General features: G+C 36.5%; 3 protein-coding genes across 3 annotated transcripts in view; 1 reads left to right on the top strand and 2 right to left on the bottom strand.

Moving 5' to 3' along the window:
• Positions 1 to 784: 784 nt before the first annotated feature.
• On the bottom strand, positions 785 to 4,935 carry BAC2 (Mitochondrial substrate carrier family protein). The gene is made up of 2 exons (XM_086241636.1): positions 4,157 to 4,935; positions 785 to 1,708 (listed from the first exon to the last, which is right to left on the bottom strand). The coding sequence occupies exons 1-2, from the start codon at positions 4,388 to 4,390 to the stop codon at positions 998 to 1,000; spliced, it is 945 nt and encodes a 314-aa protein (XP_086097762.1). The 5' UTR covers positions 4,391 to 4,935; the 3' UTR covers positions 785 to 997.
• Positions 4,936 to 6,978: 2,043 nt separating this feature from the next.
• On the top strand, positions 6,979 to 9,227 carry LOC147287210 (uncharacterized). Its single transcript, XM_086240506.1, has 2 exons — positions 6,979 to 7,240; positions 8,642 to 9,227. Exons 1-2 carry the CDS (start codon positions 7,028 to 7,030, stop codon positions 8,840 to 8,842), a joined length of 414 nt encoding a protein of 137 aa, XP_086096632.1. The 5' UTR covers positions 6,979 to 7,027; the 3' UTR covers positions 8,843 to 9,227.
• Positions 9,228 to 12,446: 3,219 nt separating this feature from the next.
• LOC147287209 (G-type lectin S-receptor-like serine/threonine-protein kinase CES101) overlaps positions 12,447 to 14,419 on the bottom strand; it is a 3,310-nt gene continuing 1,337 nt past the window's right edge. The window contains exons 2-6 of the mRNA XM_086240891.1: positions 14,077 to 14,372; positions 13,660 to 13,870; positions 13,319 to 13,556; positions 13,071 to 13,221; positions 12,447 to 12,819 (exon numbers count right to left, since the gene is read on the bottom strand). Of these exons, the coding sequence (XP_086097017.1) occupies positions 12,511 to 12,819; positions 13,071 to 13,221; positions 13,319 to 13,556; positions 13,660 to 13,870; positions 14,077 to 14,372 (1,205 nt within the window). The 3' untranslated portion in view covers positions 12,447 to 12,510. The remainder of the gene's footprint in view (positions 12,820 to 13,070; positions 13,222 to 13,318; positions 13,557 to 13,659; positions 13,871 to 14,076; positions 14,373 to 14,419) is intronic.

Below are 14,419 nucleotides of genomic sequence, written 5' to 3'. Positions count from 1 at the left end.
AATTGTGTAAAACTCCTTCGTAACACTGGAAGTCTGGAACAATCATACGCACCTATTGTATTTATCTCTCTCAAGTCACTTACGTGACGCAACGAGAGAGATAAACATTTAAGTCAAAGAGATAAACATTTAAGTCACGTATATGTGACATTGTGACAATAAGGTCACCTAATAGGGTCTATACACTCATGATAGTCACACACTCACACATATACGGTGACTTAAATGTCTATCTCTCTCATTGCGTAAATGTCTATCTCTCTCATTGCGTCACTGTTTATCTCTCTCATTGCATCACCTAAGTGACTTGAGAGAGATAAATACAATATTAGGTGACATATATGTGACATTGTGACAATAAGGTCACCTAATAGGAAGTCGGTTGAGTGTATAAAGAAGTCTTTTTTGTGATTGGGGAAAAATTTCTCAAACTTAGAGATCCATTTAAGCAAGCTGCACAGAATCTGAGATTATTCAGGCGGTGTCTAACATTGCAACAAACAACTACTACGTGTGTTGTCAGTGACTAGCTATGGGAAATGCCAATGCAGGGGACAGTAGTGAATGGTTTGAACTTTGAATCTGGAGGTATCTGCCAATTTAAATCTCGTTTAATGTATGTGTCTTGTATTCAGCATATGGGTATTGCTTTTCTAGGCAATTAGGAGGGAGAGTTTGCTCTGCATGTCCTATTGTCTGTGTTCAATGTACCATGTATCTGATTATATTCACTGCATTTCATTATGTGAAAAGAAATAGTAAACAAAACAGAATCATCTACTTGTTCATGTTTTATTTTACAACTTAATCATCCATTTTATATTTATATTCATTGAAAAATATATCAAGCAGTGCAGCAAGAATGATGGTCTATCATACAAAATTCTTGTCTGTTTTAATGGCTTCTGTATTCTCTTACTAAATTATCAAACCCTAAACCCTAAATTATCAGTATGATAATTCAGGGCAGGATAAATAGTTGCAAGAGACATCCTTCCTAGATTGCATTCTCTGTTTGAATGTCTGTTTGAATGGTTCCATTGCTGAATAGGCACCTCAGAGCAACCTCATAAGCAGCAAAAATGGCCCCATTCACCAGAAAAGCTCTAGCAACTGCAGTTCCTAGTCCTCGCCAGAGCACGGCGTATCCGTCCTCTTTTACACTCTTCCTGAAGCAATCAACAATGCCATTATATTTTGGTGGAAGGTATCCAGATTGAGCCTGTAATCTGGTTTTTACAACATCCAAGGGATAACAACAAACCCAGCTGGCTACTCCTGCTAGCCCTCCTGCTACCAACATTGTTTGCAAGCTCTCTTGGCCACTCCTTCTGCAGCCTGGGTGAAGCTGCTCTCTCACATACTCATAAGTCGAAAAGTAGAAGCAATGAGATGGTGCATCCCTGAGAGCAGTAATGAATAGGCCTCTATATAATCCCCTTAAACCTTCTGCTCTGAATATGCTTCTGGCAACATCTACAGGGCCTTTGTGGGGTTGCAGTTGATGGGGTTTTGCTTTTTCTTGTGTTTCACTTTGCAGTTGAAGCCTGATTTTTATGAGTTCTACAGGGCTGAGAATTAGACTCTGTATAGCACCTGTACCAAATCCTCCTAGAGCAACACCTTTGTAAGAAGGTGGGTCTTTCGTGGAAACAGATGGGTCACATGCTCGAGAGAGCATGGCATATATCTGGAAAACCATGGCATTCTGCAATGCACAGATAATTTGTCAGCATGGTCTAAGCAGATTCACACATTTAAAACCAAAAATGTCGCCTAATTTGCATCAAAATTGAATTAGACGGTCTATGCTTGAGTCACAATTCTTATAGTGTTGCTGGTAATGCAGCAAAATTGTCAGAGTTGCTGAAAAATAAACTATAATTTAAAGCTAATTTATCAGCAATTAAAGTTCCTACCCATTGCAGTCTTTAAAGCATTGCAACAAAGTTCTTATGCACCCATATGATTCTCAAGTCTGACCCTCACAATAGATCAAAAGGCTTTGTGAGAAAAGGAACGCCACAATCAACTAGCAAGTGAACCAATTATTTAAGAGAGTAATAGTAAGTTTGTCCATCATTCTCTCCTATTAGTTTCAGTTCTCATTAGGCTCACCAATTTTTTGAGGCTCTAATTTCTTATGTGAAAGTGATTGTTTCATAAACTTGCATTCACAAAGCATGCATGAACTGTATCATCATTGTTGATGTCACATATATAAATTCTCCAATACAAAATTAGGATAATGTTATGTTTGTTGATGTCACATATATAAATTCTTTAATACAGAATTAGGATAATGTTCTATTGTCACACAGTTTAGCAACACAAAATGTTTATATTGTTAAATTATGAATTTGAATCGCAAATTAAATAAGTTGAGAATATGACAACATAAACTTAAATATTAACTAGTATAACAGTACTGTATAAGTTTTATCAATATACTTTTGAGCAAGCAATAAGCATAGAAATTTTTTTGGAAATTACAGCAAACATTGGGACAGAAATGGCAGACAGGCAGGTTCAATGCATGATTCTAGATGGTGACACACTGACCCAAAAAGCAGTTTCCATCATAATTCAAAAAGATATTATGAAAAATTGACTAAACGTACCATCACTACCAACATCACCCCCCAAAAGACTAACGTCTCTATTGCAAACACGCAAGTGCAATTAGGATTTGAGTCATAATAATTTGGAAGAATCTCTAGGACCAAACAGGTTTTGTTTGGTTCAGCTCAATGACTATAAAGTACTTCTATTATCACCCCATTTGATTCATCTCATTAACTATAAATTGTCTTTATATAAAATTACCTAAAAAAAAAAAAAAATTGGTTGCTCAATCATAATAACTAGGTTGAAAAAAACTTGTGTGGGACAGACGTATATGCTCACCCCAAATTTTGAATGTGAGATTAAAACAAATTTTACTCGGCAAAAGGCCATGGTAGCAAGATAATGACTTGGCATTAACCATAGCATTTGTCTACTACAATAAGAAAAAAAAAAAAAAAAACTTAGGTAGAGGTTATTTGCATACTAAAATAAGTTTATTGCACTATTATGTATGAGATTAGTAAATAATGAAAGAAATAATAGAAAATTATGATTAAATACCAAATATCAATAGTTTTTTAAAAAAGCAGCAAGACATTAATTTTTTTTAGTTTAGGTACTAACCTAGAGTAAAACATTTTGGATTAGGTCACAAATCAGTTTGTTATACAGTTGTGACTGTTGAACAGTTACAGTTGTAGTTGTCGAACAGTCATAGTTGTGACTATTTAAAATTTATAAAAAATCCAAATTTTTAAGGGTTTCATACTTTTGATTTAGGTTTGGGGATGAAATTCTATAATCCAAAGACTAAATATTAAAGTTTAAGCCTTGTAAATATTGAAAAAACAACAAATCAATAAAAAAGTTATGACTGTTAGACAGTCACAGTTCGATATAACCATATTTTTTAAAGTTGGTACCTAAACTGAAATTTAGTACCTAAAGTGAAATGATATAAATGTTTTAGTAGTTGACATGAAAAAATATTATAATTTGGTACCTAAAGTCAATGAACCTAAGAAATAAACCCAATAAATATATCAATAATGCTAGTTGTCCCACATTTTTTTTTTCCACATTTGTATCCCACCTGATGTGTCATTACTTTATTGGAAGGATATTTATTTTTTATTTTTTAGGTTTTATTTTTTAATTTGTAGTGTCCAAATGTATGAATGTCATGTAAGATGGTATGAAATTGTGGTATAAAAATGTGGTAAGTGTAGCATTACTTTAAATATATACATATTGTGAAAAAAAAATCGAATATATAGTGTCAAGGAATGTGAAACTTAAATAACATATCCCTAAAATTAAGGCTTAAAAGTATTTTTGAATAATTTTTGTGGGTGCGGGTGGGTGGAATCAAAAGCAGTCATCACTATATTTGGATAAAGTTCTAATCCTCTATGAATCCCATGATCACCCTCCAGTCATCTCCCCATGACCCTTAATAAATGTACCCTTACCAAAGGCATCATGATGAAAAACATATTGTGATCAACACAAAGTAACAAAAAGAACACATTGAAATGTAATGGATCAGTTTATATGAAACAAATTAAAAATTTAAAAAAGAAAAAACCTGAAAGGTGACAGAAACCAAAGGAGCAGTCATGCCTCTGTAGAGGGCAGCAGGGCCTTGAGTGTTGATGACATTGCGGAGGATGGTGAAGGCAGAGCCGGGCTTTGAATTCTGTTGCAAGATGCGCAGAGTGTCAAGTGGGTAACCAGAGACTACACCAGCAATGCCTCCAAACCCTCCTGCCACAAACTCTCTCCCCCAACTGTTTGCAAGAAACTCTGGCCAGAAATCCATTTTCCCATTCACCAAACACTCCGATTAATCCCACCAACTTAATTCTAATTCCCTCCTGATTGAAACCCAAATCCTGCTTTTCCTTGTAGAAGTACCAAACTCCAAATCCAGGATCAAATTTTAGTATCTTTCTCTCTCTCTCTCGCTCTATCTCTCTGTTTTGCTTGCAGACTTTGCAATATATGGGTTCTCTGTCTCTCTCAAATTCAGCTGGAAATGACAATTTAGAGACACAAGGATATCACTTCTAAAAAGGGTGGTTCGATATTTCCTTTCTGGGTTCTCTCTTTTCTATCCAAATCTTGAAAATCATACACCAAAACCACCAACACCAACAACAACAACAACAACAACAAAAGGAAAAAGAGTTGTCCTTCTACTTCAATCTTTTTCTCTGTTTTTTCTTTGTGTATTCCTTCACACAGCATAATCCAAATACCTCTGTTTTCTCAATTCTCTCTCTTTCTGCACCACCATGTTTCTTTCTCTCTCTCTCTCAAGTCTCTTCCTTTAACCAAGGGACCGAAACAAAAGCCACCGGTTGCTATTTTGTGGGGAGTGTGCCTCTGGCCTTTCTTTGCCTATGAAATTAATTTTAGCAAACGGCCAAAGTTCTCTTTCCAGAGGGGCACTGAGGGAGTGACAAGTGGACCAACGGATGACTGACACCTAGCAGCTGGGTAGCCTCTTGGGTGCTCTCAGCCTAGTGTTAATCAAAACTTTTGGAATTGTAATCACACCCAATCCAAACATGGTTCAGTGGTTGGTTGATGCATGAAATGAAACTGTTGGCTGCCGAAACATGTGAAAGCTTCAGAGATTGTACAAGTGGGTTGTGCATGGTTTGGCCTTATGTGCGTTTGCCAGTGGGTTGGGTTTTGTTTGGGAAGGAAGTTTGCAAATCTTACACGTTTGTTTGGTTAGGCAGAGAGTGACATCACCTCCATTGATTTGGATTACAGGACCTAAGACGAGTGGTCAATCATTTATAGTCCATATGGATTGTGCTAGAATCAGGTCACAGATTTGAATGATTGTCAGTGCTACCATGGTACGTGAAATCTGAGTCCCCCAAAAGTAGAGGCACTGATTAGACATTAACAAACAAACTAGTGTTGGTGTAATTTAAGAGTGATGTTGTAGACTTGTAGTTCCTTACAGCTGTTGCAGATTAATGCGAGTTTCTTTATTAGTCATTATAAACTATAAAGTAGTGACACACTGACACATAGGCTCACTAGTCACTACTCTTAACTTTTATAAAATATAACCTGATAAACTTACATATAGTACTCTGCTCTTATAGACAATTCACAGCCACACTATATTTTGATAGGCAAGTCCCTCAATATATAGGGCAGGCTTGGATGAATAAGGCCAAAGCTTGGCCTAAAATATGGAGGCATTATAAATTTTATTTTTTAGTAGTTTTTGTTTTTTCTTGGAGAGCAAACATTGAGGATGAGAATCATCCATAAGAAGTACATTAGAGAGTTAAGTTGGCCCATTCTCAATCCATGCTGTAAAACCAGGGGATACTATAGTTTGTTTAACTAAATCATAGGCTACCTGATTGTATTTACGATAAACATAATAACATGAAATAGAATGAAATCAAACTATCCTAGTTTAATGTTCAATATGGCATGTTTTAGGGGCCATCCTCTCACAATGAGAAAGTTCTCAACTTCTCATGTGTCCTCATCCATCAAGCATTCAACATTTCTTAGAATAATTGTAGTATAAGTATTTAATTATTCATGTTTTGTAATTCCACTCTCTTTAGGTTTGGTGTTGTTAAGAGTATTATCAATGCGTCATTTGTGAAAGGACCAAGAGAGGGGGATCCATTGAAGGATGACTTTCACTTTTTTGGGGAAATCCGAGCGTGGATATCCACATATAGTGAAAATTTATGTCTTCTCTCTTGATCATTATGTAATGCAAGTCAATGATTGAAACCGTCCATTTTAAGGTTTCTTTTAAACAACATGTTTATAAAAGATCAGTGACATCTCTGTAAAAGATTAGTAAAATTGGAAACCCAATAACAAAACCCAAGGACAAAACTAGCAACACTTAAGTTTTGGTCTATGCAAACTAGCCCATTTCTCTTGAATTGACTTGCACGAGTAAAGAGAAGAATTACGTGAGTTAGTCTTACGTATTATATTATTGAACAGTCAATTTATAGTTCATATAGTAAAATTATGATATTAATTAACAATATGATAATATATCATGACAACTCTACACTACTCCACCTTTTAAAAAAAAAAAAATTGAAGAGGAGGGGGAATCGAACTTGAGTCGGCAAACTCTATTGCCATTGGGCTGCACACCAACTGCCTACACCACTCCACCTTAATTACATGTGATGGACAATATAGTTTGATAATAGAAAATATAAAAAGAAGTCCCAATCCAAATTGCTCATAGTTAGAGTTTGGGCTTTGGCCCAAAAAAAAAGAGTTTGGGCTTGGAAAGTGTTTGGGCCGAGTTGCCTAAGTTAAACCCAGTTAGAGCTGAGAAGTCAAAACAGTGTGGAAGGTATAGTATGAGGTCTATGAGTCTAAGAGACGAGCTCTTAGTGAGCATCGATAGAGCGCAGCGCAGCGATCCCAAGTCCCAACCCAAATGGCGTTGCGGAGCATCACGCTGCCTCTGTCCGCCGTAATCCCACCAACCCCTTCTTCTTCTTATAATCCTCGTTGCTCTATAACTCTCCGGCCCAAGCCCATCGTCTTTCAGCCCATCATCTTCCACAACCGTCGGCTGCCAAGTCACGTCGTTCGGATGGCTCCCGAGGAGGAAAAGTTGACCCGGCGATCCCCTCTCGATTTCCCCATTGTAAGTTGTAACCCATCTCTGAGTAATTTTTTCGAACGTGTTCTGTTCTGTGCTCTGTGTGTGTGTGTATGTGTTTAATTTGGTTTAGTTGAATCAGTATTATCTTAAACAAGTAATTATAATGCTAGGAATGTTGTTTCCTTTTGTTTAGTCTTGGTTGCTCAGCTGCATGAGGGTTCCTGCTTATTGGGTAGTTGCTCACTTGCTTGAGGAGTCACTGGATGTGGTAGTTTCACATTAGTGTATGACTCAAAACAAAATGCTTCTAAATTCATGATATACAAGGTTTCAAAATGGGTACTTGGGTCTTGAAATTCTGTAGGCAATCTTTCAAATGCCAATGACCTGCTTGTCTAGTGGCATGGGATAATACCCTTTTGTGTAGTCTTTGCCTATATTCAGATTCCAAACTAGGGATCTCTAACACACATCTTTGCCTTTTTTTGCCATCTTGTCATTGAGGTCTTCTATAATTAACAAGATTTTTCTGCAATGAAAACCCTGACCCACAATTATGGGTTTCCATCTAAACAGGTGAAAAGAAAATGAAAAATTTGTTTTCTTTCAATGGTATGTTGTCTTAGGCTAAGGCAGTATTGAGAGATGTTTTACTTCCTCATGCTCGAATTAATGAAACATCTACATTCAAAAGGTTTATGCTTTCTAGGTTTTCCAAATTACAATACTAGACTCCAATTTGCTCAAGAGTCAGACACTATTAGCCTTGAAAAAAAGGAAATATCCCCCATCGCATGTGGAGGTTTAGAGAAAGGTTGATTAAACAAAACACTTCTGTACAGTACAATCTGCATTTCTAAGAATCTGAGGTCCATTGGTGCATGGAACTCTCTCTCTCTCTCTCTCTCACTCAAGTTTTTCTAGAGATGCTACAAAGGGATCATCTGACCTGAGTTTTCAAATGTTGCGGTGCTTGGCTGTGCCTTAAATTTTCAGAGAATAGATCTGGACCCTTAACTGGCTTTACGCAAGATAAACCCCAATTAGAGAGGAGCTACCATTTTTTTGGCATGCCTTGTTGCATGACTAATAGCGTGCTTCTCCAACCCCCCCCCCCCGGTTGACCTAGTTGCATACTCATAGAACTAAGCTCGCTCTCACTGCCCCCCCTTCTCCCTACGTACCTACAAATTACCTCCAATGTGCATTCAGGAAATGTGTCAATGGGTACTTAGTAAGGTTCTTTTATTTGTTCTGTGGTAGATAAGGATTGGGAAGTAAGAAAAGTGAACGTGAACAGCTTAAAAGTACTCATAATTTTATAACAAAATATAGGTTATACTGACTTTTGGAATTTGTCTTATGCATCATGTGGATTAACTGAAGTGTTCAATAATCGATTTCGACTTTTCTCATCTTGTGTGCCTTTACTTGACATTGCAGGAATGGGAAAGGCCCAAACCTGGGAGGAGACCCGATATATTTCCCCAGTTTAGCCCAATGAAAACACCTTTACCACCTCCAATGCCAGCAGATCCTCCAGAAGAAGATGAAGAAGAGGAAGAAAAGAAAGAGGAAGAGGAAGAAGGAGAAGAAGATCCAGACCAGGAAAACCCAGAAAACCCGGAAAAGGCATTCAACTGAAATATGCAGAATTTGTAATTTGACATTGCCTAGTGAGGCTGATAAACGTGGGTGTGATACAATTGGTAGAGCAAGTATGAATAGAGATGAAGCTGTTGGAAGCAAATTTTGGGGAATATACTTTAGTGTTATGCTTTTAGTGTTCTTAGATACAATGTCTTTTTGATAAGCAAATCTAAATCTTGGTCGATTTCTTGAATAACTTATGTGGTTTTGCTTTTATTGGGTAATACCCTTGTGCCTTGAAATGGCATTGAACTGGAATTAGGAATTCGAGATAGTGAGGCTGACGAATGTAAATGTGATACAATTGGCAGAGCAAGCAAACCTAAATCTTGGTTGATTTCTTGAATAATTTCAGTTTTTTATCGGGTCATATCCTTGTGGCTTGAGAGATAATGAGGTTATGTGGAAAGCATATATGCATTTAGAGGGCTTAGTCCTCTCCAACAAGTAGCAGCTCCTAAGATTGGTTGATGAGAGTGGTAATTTGTAATGATACAAATTCTTCATTCTGTCGTGCACAATGAAGAACTACATGCGTAACATACCCTTATAAGCAAATTCAATGAGAACGAGAGAGTTTTGCAAAGAAAGGTTAAGAAACACAACTCAATTTATTTAGTCTTACTGTTACACACTGACATTCACTCAAGTGCCTAGCAGCACAATCGGCGAGAAACTAGACCATCACATAAATTGAAAGACTGTCAACAGAGTAAGGTTCATAATTACAGCCCAAGAAAGATATAATATTGCATCCCAAGTTAGGGTTCTAAAACCCCCCTCACTTCTTCCCACTTTTCTTGAGCCCAGCACCTCCAAAGGATCCCTTCTGTTGTGCCTTGGCTCTAAGCTCCCTCAGTGCCTGCTCATCACAAGAATGGAAAATCTAATTAATAATTTGTCAAAACACCGCATAAAGGAACAAGGATATGGTAGCATAAAGGAACAAGGATATGGTAACAAATCGATTCTGACCTTTTCCTCGTCTTTCTTCTTCTGAAGGTTAGCCAGATCAGACTGCATAATCGCAGAGAAAAATTCTTATTGCAAGGAACATTACAGGTAAATTCAAATCATACAAGACTCAACATAGTACAACAGTGCAAGGAATCATGAGATAGCATATCATGTAGTCTAATGCCTTCAAATTAATTATAACAAGTACAGGGAGGTAGAAAGATCATTTTTCAATCTATGACATTGTGACCCTAATGATTAGCAAATAAAAATAATGAACACTTGAACATTGAGCATCTGGTAGTCAAAGACACAAAATACAATTCGCTATTATTTTGTTTAATATAGATTTCCAAGTTAATATATAAATGGAATTCTTTAGAATTTCATTTCTTTTTAAAGAGCTATAATATTTGAATGGTAAGTGCTGTTTCTAGTAACAAAATATCGAAAGCTAAAAAGCACCCAAAACAAAAATCAACATCTACCCAGAAAATTAAACCCTTCTATTCCCACATCTATTTTATTTTCCTATTTAATCAGCAACATCGTGAATACATAATTGACCATCAAAGCTACCAACTTTAAAATTTAAAGTTCAATAAAAAACAGTAACGAATTATACCTCGTCGTACTCTTTCTTCTCGGCCTTGGGTTGCTTCAAAGGCTTAGCTTTTCCACCTAAAACAAAAAAGCGAAAAAAAAAGATTCATATTTCTGATTTCAACATCCCACTAAATCCAACAAATTTATTAGGGTTTTTTTTCCTTGATTTTCTGACTGATAAGATTCAGGAAATAATTGCAATAATTGAAAATTGAATCAGAAACACCTAGGATTTTTATCGTAAAGAACGTACCTTGCTTGGACGACATGGCTGCGATCTAGGGCAAAAGGTTTGGTCAGAAACCGAGAGCCACAAAGAGGAAAGAGAGATGAGACCCAACCCTGTTGCAATAATACGCAGCCTTTTTATGACTGGATTCCAAGCCACAGCTTTATATAGAAGAGATTGGATACCTGCACGTGCTCCTCACGTGCATAAGCCAATCCTTTTGGGCTTCTAAATTTCTAATTATGCCCTATTGTATAAATTAAATTTGCCAAGGCTAAATAAGACCTTGTATTTTAGGCACCTCTCATTTTAGTTATTCTAATTAAGATTGTGTTTTTCCTCCAAATAACCAAAAAAAAAAAAACCGATCTCGTGCTGACTCCAATACCAACGGTTCGGTTGATTTTTATGAACTTTCGGCATCGATAGGATTACCAACCGATACCAGCGAACTCGGCGACGGAAACAGTCTGTGATATCTCAGACCGTCGGTTTTTCGATACCGATTGCGATACCGAATCTTCTTCTTCTATGGTTTATGTGAGCTCCGGCTTGCGAGTTCCGACTTTCGAGTTCTGGTATGCGAGCTCCAGCCTGTGAGTTCCGGCATATGAGCTTCGGCCTGCGAGCTCAACAGAACCATCCCATAACCACTAGCCCACCACCATCCCATGCCTCTATCTTTCTTTCTCTCTGATACTGAATGCTACCAACTAAACCCGACCGATTTGAAAGTTGTCGAAACCGAACATTTTCGGTGGCGGTGGCGGCATTGAATTTGGCCATTTCGGTGTGTGGCGGTTCGAAGGTCGGTATTGGTGTTTTGGTTCGGTTACCGACACCAACTCACCCCTAATTCTAATTTAAATTTTCACATCTGAACACAAAAATATATTTATATATATTTAATTTTCACAAATTTACAAGTATGGTTTTGTTCATATTTTCAAGGACTAGTTATAACTTACATTTTTTAGATTTGCTATAATTCACAACTTGCACCTTATTTTTTAAATTTTTTCATTTTAGTACTTAAGATTTTAATTGTGATATAATTTTGCAGTGCAATTTGTTTGACCTTCTAATCAGATGTTAAATGCTAACACATAATGTGCGGGGCCACATATTGGCCAACCTATAAGGTTGCCAACATCTCTTCTAGCCCTGTGACTCTGTGAGGTATAGGCAAGCTGCTAGTGAGTTTGCTACCTAAGTCCATAGATCTCAAATAAATGATAGTGCCAAATTGTATAAAATTAAAATTTTAGGTACTAAATTGAAAAAATTAAAAAAATATGGTGCAAATTGCAAATCATTACAAACCTTAAGAATGTAACTTGTAATGTAGGCTAGATTTTTGTCACATTGGTGGTAAAATCTATCTAAATGTGAACAAATTTAGAATGCAATTTTATATTTATGTCATATTGATTCTCTTACCTTTGTGAAATTAGGGAATATTATTGATTAAAGTGGATTTTGATATGAACTAAACGAAGTATTATCTTATTAGTTGAGATCCATAATTTTGATTTGTTTTTGTGAATGTAACATTTAAATTTACCACAAGCACATCAGATAAATTGAGTGACGGTTTTCACATTAAAATATAAGAGGAGAATAAAGTGTGGATATCTTCACCTATTTAATCAATAAAGTATAAAAATGAGAATATAAGTGCAGACGTATAAAATTGAAGTGTAAAAACCTCTAAATCTAATTCGGACATCATCATTTACTATTCATTTACAGTTTTACACTTTTTTTTGGTCAAGTTCAGTTTTACACATTTAATAATTTATTACATCCGACCATCAAATAAATGAATTGTTGAATTATACATGAATTCGTTCACGTGTCTCACTGTATTTTACCTTGCTTCCATCACTGATATTGTTACATCATTTGTGGAACAGATTTCAGACTTATTTTCAGATACCTCTAACCCTTCCTTAACTACATTTATGAAAAAAGCTGGTTGTTTTGGTGGGGGTAATAGAATGCTTTCATTTGAAAGCATGGCAATAACATCTGGCATTGTTGGTCTGTCTGCTGCATGGTCTTGTACACACAAGAGACCCACATGAATGCATCTTAGTACTTCAGCAATGGGGTATGATTCACCCAATGTGGGGTCTACTAGCTCAGATCCTCTATCTTCATTCCAGAGCTGCCATGCCTGAAACAAGTTCATGCAGCATACACAATTTTAACCAAGAAGGTCTGATTGTTATACATACAAATAGGATTGAGACAGTCTGACATGTTATGTTTGTAGAGTTCTAATTTGGAGATTCAGGACCATTAATTAAATGAAATCTTGTTTGAATATATGGTTCAGATTGGTAGTTTGACATCATAAAATGTCTCATACCTAGCAACACAATACTACTATGTGGATATAACCCATATTTAATTAAGAGAGCTTACATATCCAATGAGGTGGAGCTGGTAATTGGAGTGGAAGTTACTGTTATTTTTCTTCCCACTCACAATCTCGAGCTGTAGGACTCCAAAGCTGAACACATCAGTTTTTATAGACACAATGCCTTTCATGGCATACTCAGGAGACATATAACCACTGCAATAATATTAAAATATAAATTAAGCATTTGAGAAAAATGTAGAGATTTCACAGTGCAGACAGGTAAAACTTTGTGGATTTGTGTAATACTTACTATGTCCCTACAACTCTATTTGTGTTTTCTTCAGACTCATTCAACCCAAATATTCTTGCCATGCCAAAATCAGATACTTTTGGGTTCAGATCCTTGTCAAGTAAAATGTTGCTGGCTTTTAAGTCCCTGTGAATCACTCTTAATCTTGAATATTTATGAAGATAAATTAGTCCTTGAGCAATCCCCTCAATGATGTTGAAGCGTTTCTTCCAGTCCAATACATGCGCTTCCTGAGCATCTGCCTCAGAGTAAAATGTTATAACAAGTAACTGATTAGTGCCAGAATTAGAAATAGCATAAATGTATGTGCAAATTTGCTTGTAACTTGGAGGAGGGTCTACCAAAGAGGAAGGAATCTAAGCTTTTGTTCGGCATGTACTCATAGATCAATATTTTTTCTTCTCCTTGAATGCAGAATCCTAAAAGCTTCACCAGATTGGTGTGTTGGAGTTTGGCAACAAGTATAGCTTCATTCTTGAATTCCACCAGCCCTTGACCTGAACTTCTTGAAAGTCTCTTTATTGCTACTTCTTTCCCATTAAGTAATTTTCCCTGAAATTAAGATTGCATTACTCATTAATCATGTTGGACAACCATAAGACTCTAAAAACTTAAGCAGTAGACAGATACAAACGTAGAAAATCATACAGGTGCACCTCACCCTACACTAGACCCAAAAGCTTAAAATATTAGGGAATGAAGCAACAATATATCAAGCTAACAAACCAAACATGACATTTTTATGATCACTTGTATACCTTATAAACTGGTCCAAAACCGCCCTGTCCTAGCTTATTTGCTGTTGAGAAACTGTTTGTAGCGGTAGCAATGGTGTCAAAGCTGAATATCTGCAGCTCATTGTTGCTCGTCTTACCATCTTTTTGGTGTTTTCTCCCTTCACCAAGTTCTTGTAATAGCATGTTATGTTTCATTCTTTGCGAGCGAGTACCTTTTGCTTTGGAATTTTTCCACAGTACATAGCAGCAGGCGCCAAGTAGAGGGAAAAGAGCAGTTCCTCCTACCAAAATGGTTAGCCATATCCACCACATCCTTACTGCATTGACAAATAGATTTCATTTTTATTATGTCAAACTGGCTTTG

This window comes from Dryas octopetala, chromosome 4, assembly GCF_963921425.1.
Source record: "Dryas octopetala chromosome 4, drDryOcto1.1, whole genome shotgun sequence".
NCBI lineage: Eukaryota > Viridiplantae > Streptophyta > Magnoliopsida > Rosales > Rosaceae > Dryas > Dryas octopetala.
The sequence above is the reverse complement of the archived record's forward strand: the minus strand, read 5'-3'. Positions and strand labels throughout refer to the sequence as shown.

What these genes read in the sequence shown, in the direction of transcription:
- BAC2 (XM_086241636.1), bottom strand. Translation starts at nt 4,390, where the DNA reads ATGGATTTCTGGCCAGAGTTTCTTGCAAACAGTTGGGGGAGAGAGTTT. An exon ending in TGGTTTCTGTCACCTTTCAG is followed by an intron (nt 1,709 to 4,156) that starts GTTTTTTCTTTT and finishes TGTGCATTGCAG; the next exon opens with AATGCCATGGTTTTCCAGAT.
- LOC147287210 (XM_086240506.1), top strand. Translation starts at nt 7,028, where the DNA reads ATGGCGTTGCGGAGCATCACGCTGCCTCTGTCCGCCGTAATCCCACCA. An exon ending in CCCCTCTCGATTTCCCCATT is followed by an intron (nt 7,241 to 8,641) that starts GTAAGTTGTAAC and finishes TTGACATTGCAG; the next exon opens with GAATGGGAAAGGCCCAAACC.